Source organism: Megascapheus bottae, chromosome 21, assembly GCF_031878675.1.
Source record: "Megascapheus bottae isolate mThoBot1 chromosome 21, mThoBot2.hap1, whole genome shotgun sequence".
In the NCBI taxonomy this organism is placed as follows: Eukaryota; Metazoa; Chordata; class Mammalia; order Rodentia; family Geomyidae; genus Megascapheus; species Megascapheus bottae.
In genome coordinates, this window is record NC_143529.1 from 10,788,406 (window position 1) to 10,801,187 (window position 12,782).

The following is a 12,782-nucleotide window of genomic DNA, read 5'->3' on the forward strand; positions in this document are numbered from 1 at the left end:
GGTTCAAAGCCAGCCCAGGCACAAAAGGACCTGAGACTCTTATCTCCAATTAACCTCTAGAAAACAGGAAGTGGGGCTTGGAAGGGTAGAGCGGTAGCCTTGACCTGAAGAGCTCAGGGACAGGGCCCAGGCTGAGTTCAAGCCCCATGACCCACAAAAACATTAAAAAAAAGAAAGGAAGGAAGGGAGGAAGAGAAAAAGCTGGAAGTGGCTCAAGTGGCAGAGCACTAACCTTGAGTAAAAAGTGTGCAAGAACAGTGCACAGGCACCGGGACTGGCAAAACAACAAAAAACAAAAACAAAAGAAAGCCTCAAATTAGGCAGCTATTTTTAATAATACCACTTTGCCTCTTCCCTATGCAAGCAGTAGAGGACTGCCTGTCATTTAGAAAGTCTATCTCGTTAGCAGGGCCTTCTTTCCTCCTGTAGTTCATCTACAGACAGAGAGCACCAGGAAGTTATCTGTTCTGGCCATCCGCGGCAATCCCAAACCTGCCGACGGGTAATCATGCTTTGCTAATTTGCTAAAAGCATCTTAATGTAAATAAGAGCAGCTGGGCTGGATATGATGGCTCATACTTATAGTCCTAGCTACTCAGGTAAAGGAGATAGGAAGGATCACCACCCTGGTTGGGGGTGGGGGGAGGGCAGTGAATTCTTGAGAACACATGTAACAAACGTAAAGCTGGGCATAGCAGTGGTCGCCTGGCATCTTGTCTATGCAGGAAGCATAAATAAAAAGATCACATCCCAGGACCACAAGATGCTATTTAAAAAATAACTAAAACAGCAAGATGCCAGTGGCTCATGCCTATAATCCTACCTACTCAGTAGGTTGAGACCCGAAGACTGTGGTTCAAAGCCAGCCCGGGTCACAAAATCTATAAGACTTTTATCTCTAATTAACAGAAAACTAAATGTAGCACTGGGGTTCAAGGTGGTAGAGTGTTAGTAGCAGCCACAAAAAAAAAAAAAACTAAGAAAAGAGTTAAAAGTATAGCTCAAGAGGTAATCGTATATTACCTAGCAATCATGCGGCGAGATCATTTCCTTCCCCTTGATCTACTCCTCTTCTCCCTCTGCAAATCTAAGTCAGGAAAACTACCTATATTCCTATAATACCAATCATTCAGCAACTTCTCTGCAAGTCTTCCAGCCAATGGATCTGGCACTTACCGATTTCACTGCACCCAGATTTGTACACCATCAGGCACATGCTTGGTAGCAATGGGAGAGCAATCACATGCTCTGAAGTCTCAAAATTGGACACATGGTTCCTAAGTATTACCTCATGCTATGATCCATATTTTAACCTTAAATGTCATGTAGAATTCTGTCTTTATAAAAGTAACACATGGCCAGGAGTTTGGCCTACTGGTAGAGTACTTGCCTAGCACACACAAAGACCTAGATGCGATTCCTCAGTACCACATACATAGAAAAAAGTCAGAAGTGGTGCTGAGGCTCAAGTGGTAGAGCTCTAGCCTTGAAAAAGTCCAAGGACAGTGCTCAGGCCCTGAGCTCAAGCCCAGGACTGGCAATAAATACATACATACATACATACATACATACATACATACATACATACATACATACATACATACATACACACATACATAAAAGTAGCACATACCTGGGCACCTCATGCCTATAATCCTCCTCCTCAGGAGGCTTAGATCTGAGGACCACAGTTTGATGCTAGCTCAGCAAGGAAAGAATGTGAGACTCCAGCTCCAGTGGAGCTGTGGGTCAAATAGTAGAGTGCTAGCCTTAAGGGAAACAGCTGAATGGATAGTGCTTAGGCCCTGAGTCAAAGCCCCAGAACTGACAATTATAATAACAAAAATAACTGTTGTTATTTTTGTTATTATAACAACTCATGTTTGTTTTGAAAATACCAAAAGTAATAAGATGAAAGTTAAAGTTAGCCATAATCCCACCAACTACACCCAACTATATAGCTATTTGGGGGTAGATGTATGTGTATGTGTATCTACTGAAAAATGTTTTAATTCATATATAAGCACAATGTATCTTTACTTGTATACTCATTTTACCATGGGCATATCCATGACACTATCCTGGAAAATAGTTGAGCAGTATCCCTGCAGACACCCTTGTGATTTTCATTCACAGCAAACCTTTTCCCAAGAGGCATCATTCCAAAAACAGTTGCTTAAACCCCCAATGAGCATGCCTCCTCAAGTTCATCCGTCCTATAAACTCACAATGTTTATTGCCACTGGAGTACATTCTGTGGGCAGCAGCAAGGTGGACAGTGACCTCCTGATAATAAGTACCTTTTTAGGAAGGCTGCTTAGACCAATGGAGAGCGACCGTTTGTCCTTCAGCTGCCCTAACCTGTTACATTTCTTAGGCTTACATTCCATTGACCTCACATATATGTGAAAGAGTGAGAATGAAGGCCTCTTTAAACTCCTGACAGGGCTTCAGTGATCCAAGAATTACTTTGTTCTAGCGTCCAGAAATGTTCATTGTTTGTAAGCAGAGAAAACAATCAGAAGCCATCCTTGAAAATTAAGAGAAGGGAGTCTTGACTCTGTTCAACAAAGAAAGCTAGAAACCCACCCATTTATTGAAGAAATGTCAATATTTCTCCATACAGATTTAAAAAAAAATAGCACTAGGTGTAGTAGCACACAACTACAATCCCATGAGTTCAACATCAATCCCGGCTGTGTGTTGGGACTCTAGGTCTAAAAGAAAAGTGTACTAGTGGTGGGTGGCTGCAGATACATACATAAGCAAGAGGACAAGAGGCGGTAAGAGTAGAACTCGGTGGATGAACATTCGTCTGAGTACATTCAGGCCTTGGATATGATCCCCAGCACAGTAAAAGGAAGAAGAAAAGAAGGAAGGAAGAAGGGAAATAGAAGGGAGGATAGGAGGAAGGGAGGCAAATAGGAAGGAAGAGAAGAAAGGAAGGAAGGAAGGAAGGAAGGAAGGAAGGAAGGAAGGAAGGAAGGAAGTCAGGGAATCATTCCTTCTTGATAGTTCTTTCAGCAACCAGTCTTTCCATTCTTTTTTTTTTTTTTTTTTTGATGTAGGTCATGGGGCTTGAACTAGGCCTGGACGCTGTCCCTGAGCTCTTCAGCTCAAGGCTACTACCCTACCCTTAAGCCAAACCCCACTTCTCAGTCTTTCCATTCTTAAACATCCTGTTATTCATTCATTTACCATGTCTGCCATGGCATAATGCTGGGAAAACAGCCGCAAAGGAAGCAGAGATCCCTGACTTTGTACAGTTACTTTCTGGTGACCCTAAGTTAAACTCCCATCTCTCTTTGTTAGACCAAAGCCACCTTCTCACTGATCTCTCCAAACCCCTGCAGCCAGATATCTGTGGGGTGACAAAGCTGATCATACTCCTCTAACACACACAAAGATGAAAAGTTTTCCATTGTTCTTAGGTTATGTAAACAGCTTACTTTGCCCTAAAAGTCTAAATTCCACAGGGCCCATCAACCCACCTGTCACCTCACATGACTCTACCCTAGCCGTGCTTGGCTTCTTCTGTTCATGTATTGAGGATGGAGCAGCTCATTCCTACCACTGGGCCTCTGGCCTGTTCTTCCCTCTACTTGGGAAGGAATAGTAAGCCAGAGTGGTTACCCCTTCATGTTTTAACAAAATCATACAAGTCAACTTGATAGTTCCTTTCTGTATAAAGAACCAAGAGGACCAAGATGAAGAATAGTCACAGGTTTATTTTCTCAGGGAGTTTCCAGAGTAGCAGGAGGGAAAGACAAACAATTGCTATAAAACCTAAGTGTTTAGCTAATCCAGTCTTTCCAAGGTACAATGCCAGCCCATCTGGAATCATGGCAGTCTTACAGCTCCTGTTGTCTGGCTGCTTGCACAGCCCCATGTTTTTAAAGCATCTTGGAGACAATATGAATCAATATCAGAACTGGTAGTTTCTTTTTATATAATGACAAACAGCTTTTTAATTGAAATATATGATGATTCAGGGCTGAGGATGCAGCTCAGCGGTAGAGTATGTGTTTAGAATATGCAGGCCAGGGTCATTCCTCAGCATGGTAGAGCAGAGCAAAGAGAATATATCATATACATTGTATTCAATACTGACTTTTTTGTGGATTGTAGGGCTTGAATTCAGGGTCTACGCACTGTCCCTGAGCCTTTTTGTGCTCAAGGCTAATACTCTATTACTTGAGCCACAGTACCACTTAAGATTTCAGAGTGGTTAATGGGAGATAAGAGTCTCACAAGAACTTTTGTGCCTGGGCAGGCTTTGAACTGAGATCCTCAGATCTCAGCATTCTGAGAGATCTGGGAACCACAGGTGCCTGGCTAATGCCATTTTTCTTTAATTAATATTTTTGTTAACATGTATTTGTTGTACTGGGATAGGAGGCTTCATTGTGACATACATGTTAATAAAGTGTAAGGTTATAAAGTAATTAGTCTCAACTCCCATCACTCTCCCTCATCTCCTTCCTCCCTTTTTAAAATTTCAACATATTTCTTATTCTGTTTCCATATATTCATATAAAGTACTTCAGGCATATTCCCCCTCATTGCTTCTCTCCATTCGACCTTTCCCTGCTATCCATCCCCAGCATGGCCTGCTTTGCTTTCTCATTATGTATTCTTTTTAATGCATATAAATTGTACAAAGGGCTTCACCATGCTATTTGTCATATGCACATATTGTATCTCAATAGAAACAAACAGATGCTAACTCTGTGTATTTTACCGATTCTGTTAAAATATCATTTGGCCAGGCACCCATGGCTCATGCCTAGCCTATAATCTTAGCTATTCAGGAGGCTCAGAAAAAGGCTGGTAGTGGTTCAAGGCAAAGCAATAACAAAAGAATTTTTGTTCTGAAGAAAAAGGCTGGGGGGGAGGGAGAGTTCCGATTTAGAACATAGCCTTGGAAAGTTCAAAATTCTCTCATAAATATAAAAGGGTTTTGAGCTTATATATGTGTGTATTATTTATGTATTATTATTCATATGCTTGCTTAATTATGTTTATTATGTTCATTTATTATATACTTTATATATTATATTATTGAATATATTATTAAATATTATACATTTTATGATACTTATTATATGCATTACATGTTATTTTATAATATATTTCATATACAGTATAGTGTTATATTGAATATACGTGTATTATATGTGCCCAGAGAAAGATAGATAAATAGATAGATAGATAGATAGATAGATAGATAGATAGATAGATAGATAGATAGATATGTTTGGGCATTCTACCAACCATAGATCTAGTTCTTCAATGATGGTAAAACTCTCAGTACTTTTCCCTTGGAATTAAATAAAATAATACATGTAAAAATACTGTATAAGATATGAGTCACTCTGTCAATATAAGAGTTAAGATTTTCCCTAAATCACTATAATTCTTAATGACTTTCTTCAAAACATGCCTCTCCCACAAAGCTGGAAAAGTATTTCCACATTAAGTCAAGCTGACCTGCTGAGGACAGAACAAATAACAACTCATAACTAAAAGCCTCATTTTATGGGTAAATTGACCTCCACAAAAAGCCAGGATTGGTGAAAAAGCATAAGGCAATTTTGTTACCCCCCTCTAAAAACATCTATTTGAACAAGAATATATTATATTATATATTCATTATTTATATTATTTATTTATATGTTTGAATTTGATCACTCCGTTGTCTGAGTTGTTGACTGGTTTTGTTTTGTTTTGTTTTTGTGGGGGGTTTTGGTGCCAGGATTACAGGCATAAGCTACTGGTACTGGCAAAAATGTATGTCTTGGAAAATGTATTTTATGCAATCATTTATAACTCACAAAGAAAAAAAACAATTTCCCCTAAAGATATAAAAGAATAAATACAATTAGCACATTCAAAGTAGGAGGGTTTCTCTTTAGAAACAATGGTTTCTGTGTGTGTGTGTGTGTGTGTGTGTGTGTGTGCACGCGCGTGATCTTCAGGACCCAGAAATATGAAGGATTTCCCAACCTTAAAAATTAGTAAATTGCTGCTTCACACTTCTTGACAACAGGATAAATGAAAACAAAAATCTCTTTGGTATCACCAAAGACAAAAACAAACTCATTGAAGAATTGAAGATGTGGTATATGTAGAGCTTGGAGGTGCTACAGTAGAAGAGAGAAAAGTGGGGTATATGGACCAGCTATAGCAGGTCATGGAAAGCCAAGGAAAACATTGTTTCTACCTCTTGGAAGTTAAATCAAACAACTGGGCTTAAAAACAAGTTTGCAAACAGGTTTTGTCTCCCAGGAGTTCAGCAGACTTCAGTAGAAGTCTGACTCATAAGGAATCCTCTTGGCAAGCAGCTTGGGGCCCTGAGAAGTCCAGCAGAGGCCTCTTGTTAGTATCCTGGGGAAAGGCCTTTCCTTGCTATATTAGCCCATTCCAGATGGCCAGGACTGGCTTATTACTGCTAGTCTGTAGTCTGGCCTAGTTGCTGAAGGCCTTCATCATCCCGTCAACCCTAACACTGTCCCCATTCGCCTACTATCCTGCCTTTATAGCACTTCTGGGCATCTCCACGTCCCAGTTCCCTGTGGCTTCTCTTGTGATTCTAGATAGTCAAGATATTTTTCCACCTGATTAGTTGAGTAAAGGAAGCCCCTCCTCTCAGAAGATGGAAGAAAGGCACATGAGCATGTCACATTCTTCAAGAAGTGGATTCTGATTTACATATACGGGTCAGCTGGTTCACCCTGCAAACACTAGTCAAGAATGCTTGACGCCCATCTGATATATAGCTTAGGATTCTCTAAAATGGGCAGCCCTGTCACTAGTCCTGCAAGACTGCTTTCCTGAGGCTCTTATCCCACAATGCATAGAAACATACAATCTCCCCTGTGTTTAGCTAAAATTCCAGCCTGGTAATTGATAGGGCCTTAGACCAAGCATGAACATGCCTTGGCTAAGTAGATTCTCTGAGGTACAACACGGAAGTAGACCATAATATTCAGGACAGTCTTCCTCACGGTGCCTGTCTCTGACAGCAATATTAATTGTAGCAGAAATCACACCAGTCTACTGTTATTTTGGTTTCGGTTTCATTTGGTTTGGCTAGGTTTTGAGACAGAACTTGCTTTGTAGCTCAGGCTGGCCTTAACCTCATGATTCTCTTGGCTTAGCCTCTGGAGTGTTATGATTACAGTTGTTTACCACACATCCAGCTAACTTATTTTTTTTCTCTATCCTTTTTTTTTATTGTGGAATAATGTACAGAGGGGTTACAGTAACATTCATCAAGTAGTGGGTGCGTTACTTCTTGAACATTGTTACCCCTTCCCATATTTTTCTCCCACTTACCCTCCTCAACCCCTTCCCATTCATCTTGTTTTCCAGCTAACTTACTTTTGTTGTTTGTTTGTCTCTTTCTATTTTTAATTTAGCCTGCTGTCTTTTAAAAAAGGTACCATGTGAAGCCAGGCACCAGTGGCTCACACTTAGCTACTGAAGATGCTGAAATTCAGAGGATCACAGTTTGAAGCCACCTGGGGCAGAAAAGCTCACCTAGACTTATCTTTAAAATAACCAGCAAAAGGCTGGGCTAGAGCCCTGGTGCAAGTGGTAGAGTGCCAGCTGGGCATGCAGGTAGACACAAGACCTAAAGTTTGAATTTAGGGTTTCTAGTACTAGTAAAAGAAAAAAAAAATCTCAGGCTGGGTGTGGTGGATCATGCCTGTAATCCTAGCTACTTAGGAGGCTGAGATTTGAGGACTGCCATTCAAAGCCAGCCAGAGTACTACAGTCCATAAGACTCTTATCTCCAATTAGCCCCAGGACCAATAAAAAGAACAACAAGGAGGAGGAGGAGGGTGAGGGGAGAGAGAGGGGGGGGAGGGGGAAGAGAGAGAGGAAAGAAAGAAAGAAAGAGAGAGAGAGAGAGAGAGAGAAAGAAAGAAAGAAAGAAAGAAAGAAAGAAAGAAAGAAAGAAAGAAAGAGAAAGAAAGAAAGAAAAAGAGCAAGGAAGGAGCTGCGCATGTTGGCTCACACCTGTAATCCTAGCTGAGAGGCTGAGATCTGAGGATCAAGGTTCAAAGCCAGTGGGGGCACAAAAAGATCTGAGACTCTTATCTCCAATTAACCTCTAGAAAATGGGAAGTGGGGCTTGGCTCAAGGGTAGGGCTGTCGCCTTGAGCTGAAGAGCTCAAGGCCCAGGAGTAGGGCGGTAGCCTTGAACTGAAGAGCTCAAGGACAGCATTCAGGCCAAGTTCAAGCCCCATGACCCACAAAATAAAAGATAAAGAAAAAAAAAAGAAAAGAAAGAAAGATAACAAGCTCATTTAAAAAGAATAACACCATCTCATTCCACAGGGAATTTTTCAAAACTCTCAAGATTTGATACATTTTTTTATATTGTTTGATTTGCTTTCTCCCTTAGATTCCAAGAGATGACCCTAAGACATTTAAACCTTGGTCTATACCTATAGCATAACCCTGCTGACATTCCCTAAAAGGCAAGACCAGTAAGTAAAAAGCTGACACCTCAGGGGGAGAGAAGGGAAGGGGAAATGGCCAGCCAATCAATGGTTTTCAATTTGTATTTGTGGACCTCGAGAATTGCCCAATGAGCAAATCAATGTCTTTTATCCAACATTTCAAGTTTTTGAAGAATACGAGTGGAACGTGGGTATTAGAGCCAACATTGCAGCTGTTTTTCTTTTAATATAAATGAGAATGTAATAACAGAAGATATTTAAAAATTCCATTCTCTTGTTTAAGAATTACTTGCAACTTGAATGCAAAACAAATTGAAAACTATTATTTTCTGAATTCACTATTTATATTCCACTGTATTCAACGGCTTCAATTTTGTGCTGCTACCTGATATAAACTTGGAAGCACACTGAAGGCTTTGGGAGTGGCCACAGAGACTGCCTAATAAGAAGAAATGCATTGTCATTGGTTAGAAGATGAATTGTTTGGGCCTGGGAATGTGGTCTGGTGGTAGAGTGCTTGTCTTGTATACATGAACCCCTGAGTTCCATTCCTCAGTACCACAGAAACAGAAAGAGAAGAGATGCTGTGGCTCAAGTGGTAGAGTGCTAGCCTTGAGTAGAAGCTCAGGGGCAATGCCCAGATGCTAAGTTCACTCCCCAGACTGGCGAAGAAGGAAGGAAGGAAGGAAGGAAGGAAGGAAGGAAGGAAGGAAGGAAGGAAGGAAGGAAGGAGAGAGAAAGAAAAAGAAGAAAGAAAGGACAGCTAGGTTCTGGTGGCCCATGCCTATAATCCTAGCTACTCAGGAGGCTGAAATCTGAGAATGACAGTTCAAAGCTAGCCCAGGCAGGAAACTCCATGAGACTATGTCCAAAGCTGGAAGTGGTTCTAAAGCTTAAGCAAAAGAAGCTTAAGGACAGCCCCAAGCCCAGAGTTCCAGGCCCAGGACCAGCAAAATAAAACAAGAATAGCAGTAACAAACTTATGCACAGTTAGGCTAAACACTAAATTAGAAATTAGAAACTACCAATGAATAAACTAGATTGTCAAGTTTTTTTGTATAATCTTTAAAATCAGATCAACTTTAAATTGGAGATATAACTCAATGGTATAGATTTGTCTAGCATGTCTTAAATTCAATTCTCAGCACTATGAGAGATTACAGAGAGGGGGGAGGGAGGGAGGAAGGGAGAGAGGGAGAGAGAGAAACAGCAGAGACAAGAGATGAAAAATGAAGAGGAACTTCTTGCTATTTTGCTACTTATAATGATTATTTTATATCAGAATGTCCTTCATGGTATGCAACCAAAACACAATGAAGAGCCTAGCACAGGAGGCGGACACCTGCAATCCTAGTGACTCAGAGGCTGAGATCTATGGATCATAGTTCAAAGACAGTCCAGGCAGAAACAGCTCCAACTTGGCAGCATAAAGCTCAAAGTGAAGATATGATTCAAGTAGTAGAGCACTAGCCTTCAGCAGAAAAGCCAAGTGAGAGCTCCACGCTCTGAGTTCAAGCCTCAGTACCAGCACACACAAAAAATATACAAAGCCAGCATGGTGGGTCACACCTGTAATCCTAGCTACTCAGGAGGCTGAGATCTGAGGATCACGGTTCAAAGCCAGCCCGGACACAAAAGGACCTGAGACTCTTATCTCCAATTAACCTCTAGAAAATGGGAAGTAGGGCTTGGCTCAGGGGTAGGTTGGTAGCCTTGAGCTGAAGAGCTTAGGGACAATGCCCAGGCCCAGGGTTAGGATGGCAGCCTTAAACTAAAGAGCTCAAGGACAGTACCCAGGCCGAGTTCAAGCCCCATGAACCGCCACCCCCCCCAGAAAAAGTTATAAATTTTGAGTCTGTAACTGTCATATTTGATTTATATTTCAAGTTTTTGAATTATTCAAAATAGCATAATTATTCTATTTGTATTATAAGCAAATGATAATACTTTAATAGATTAAATTCATAAAACACTAAATCATATACATATGTGTGTGCCCTTTAATTTCTTTTTTTTGCCAGTCATGGGACTTGAACTCAGGGCCTGAGCACTGTCCTTAGGTTTTCTCTAGGCTAGAACTCTACCACTTGAGCCACAGCACCACTTCCAGCTTTTTTCTATGTATCTGGTACTGAGGAATCGAACCCAGGTCTTTGTGCATGCTAGGCAAGCACTCTACCACTAGGCCAAACTCCCAGCCCAGCCCTTTAATATTTTAATCCTCTATTTTTTTTAAGTTTGATCTCATCTAGCTTATTATTTTATAATAAAAGACAATAAAGGAAAATAGTGACCCCAATAGCTGTAAAGTTTACCAATCCATTTTCCAACTATTTATTATTCTTCTATCTAAACATAAAACTTGAAAGATTTATACACTTTGTTTTATGACTGTTCTCTTTTCTTTTTTTTCCCCAGATATATCACTTTTGCAAGTGGAAAAACAGCTTGTTAATTCTAGTGGATTCTAAACTGAAATCCTAGACACATTCTTCTAGTTGTATTACATTAGCAAGATGAATCATGACAAATTATATATTTGGACAACAACTAAAGCAAGCATCTATAATGCTGATTTGTTTTAAAAAAAGATCATGTTAATCATGTTAATGTCGTGTCAAAGGCAAATTTTTCCTTATCATGTCAATCCAATTTAACTGAGCTGCTCATACCGGTCAAGATCTTTGAATGAAAGACATTTCTCATGAGATTAATATGTGATAACTTTTCCCCATGACACATTTGATCATATACCCAGAGAGCACCAGATTTCTGCATGTTTTTCTTATATTTTACTGAGGACTAGGAATGGGGTCGAGTATGTACTAATGACAGCAAAAAAAAAAAAAAGTGTTATTTTTCTCATGTCCATGGATTCTTTGGTTAGCATTCCTTTGGAAAATGGAGAGGGGAGAGAGCAGTGGAAAGCATTGTCACAAAATGCTATGGTTGATTTTTTTTATTTGTGGATAAAAAAATGTATAATTTGCTAATAGAGTTACAGAAATACTCCGTGACTCAGTTTCCTACACACTAAAGAGTGAAACCCAAAACCATGAGTCATAAATTATGATCTCCTCTCTGTTGTTATAGAAAACGTACATGGGGGTTAAAGGTGTTTCTCAGGGGGAGAGGGCTTGCCTGGTATGCTCTTAGGGCTAACTTGCATCCCACACAATACCTATCTAGCAACTAAATTAAATTATTTTTTAAAAATAAAAATAGGGGCCGGGAGTTTGGCCTAGTGGTAGAGTGCTTGCCTACCATGCACGAAGACCCGGGTTCGATTCCTCGGTACCACATACATAGAAAAAAGCCAGAAGTGGTGCTGTGGCTCAAGTGGTAGAGCCCTAGCCTTGAGAAAATCCAGGGATAGTGCTCAGGCCTTGAGCCCAAGCCCAGGACTGGCAAAAAATAAATAAATAAATACAATAAAAATAAATCCCCCAGATCCACAGGATCTAACAAATTCCATTCATCAGATTTTCAGGGACATATAAGTTAGGCCTCATTTAACCAGATCATGAGGGAGAAATGACACACACTCTATGAGCCCGAATCCACAGGACCAGGCCGTAATGCAGCCATGGCCTGCCGTGATTCATGAAGTAGATGAAGAAGGTGGGACTGGGCTGGAGGTGCTGGGGGACAGAGGAGAGGAAGTACACAAAGGCGCAGGCAGGAGTGTGTGGAGGCCACTGCAGGTCACTCAGGGCTATGAACACATGGACTTGAGGGAACTGGGGCACAGCTAGCTGTCCTATGGCCTAGCTGCTGACTTTGGAGGTTCCTCTAGGCCATAGGAGCCCAAGGGAGGAAGCAAGACTGGAAACACAAAGACAAAGGAGCCAGAGAAGCTGGGTCAGAGGCTGGAGGGAAATTATGCAAGACACATGGGCAAAAGAACCCAGTGGGAGTGGCTGGGATGAAATAACTTGAAAGTGATTTTGTTTTATTGTAAAGTTCTTTTGAAAATAAAAATCTTATCTAATCAAAATGTGGAGAATTGGGGGACAGGGGGTGGCTCAAGTGATAACTTGTCTACCAGGTGAGGGGCTCTGAATTCAATCTACAGTATGGGGAAATACAAAATAAAAAAAACTAAAGAATTTGAGTTTTTTTCATTTGAATCAATCTAAATGATGAAATATATGTGATTTTGATGCTAAGTTTGGTCTTTTAGGCTAGTATTGACCCTTAACAGGAATTTATTTTCTTTGGCATGGGTGAATACTGCTAAGTTAAAAACAGGAGTCTAAATACAAGTTATTCCTATGAGTTGCACTAAAAGCTGGATGGCATGGACATTAA

General features: G+C 40.5%; 1 protein-coding gene across 1 annotated transcript in view; it reads left to right on the forward strand.

The window, feature by feature from the left end:
- LOC150048612 (aldehyde oxidase 2-like) overlaps positions 1-12,046 on the forward strand; it is an 81,472-nt gene extending 69,426 nt beyond the window's left edge. Inside the window, exons 35-36 of the mRNA XM_090354356.1 lie at positions 8,414-8,498; positions 10,890-12,046. Of these exons, the coding sequence (XP_090210482.1) occupies positions 8,414-8,467 (54 nt within the window). The 3' untranslated portion in view covers positions 8,468-8,498; positions 10,890-12,046. The remainder of the gene's footprint in view (positions 1-8,413; positions 8,499-10,889) is intronic.
- Positions 12,047-12,782: the final 736 nt, after the last annotated feature.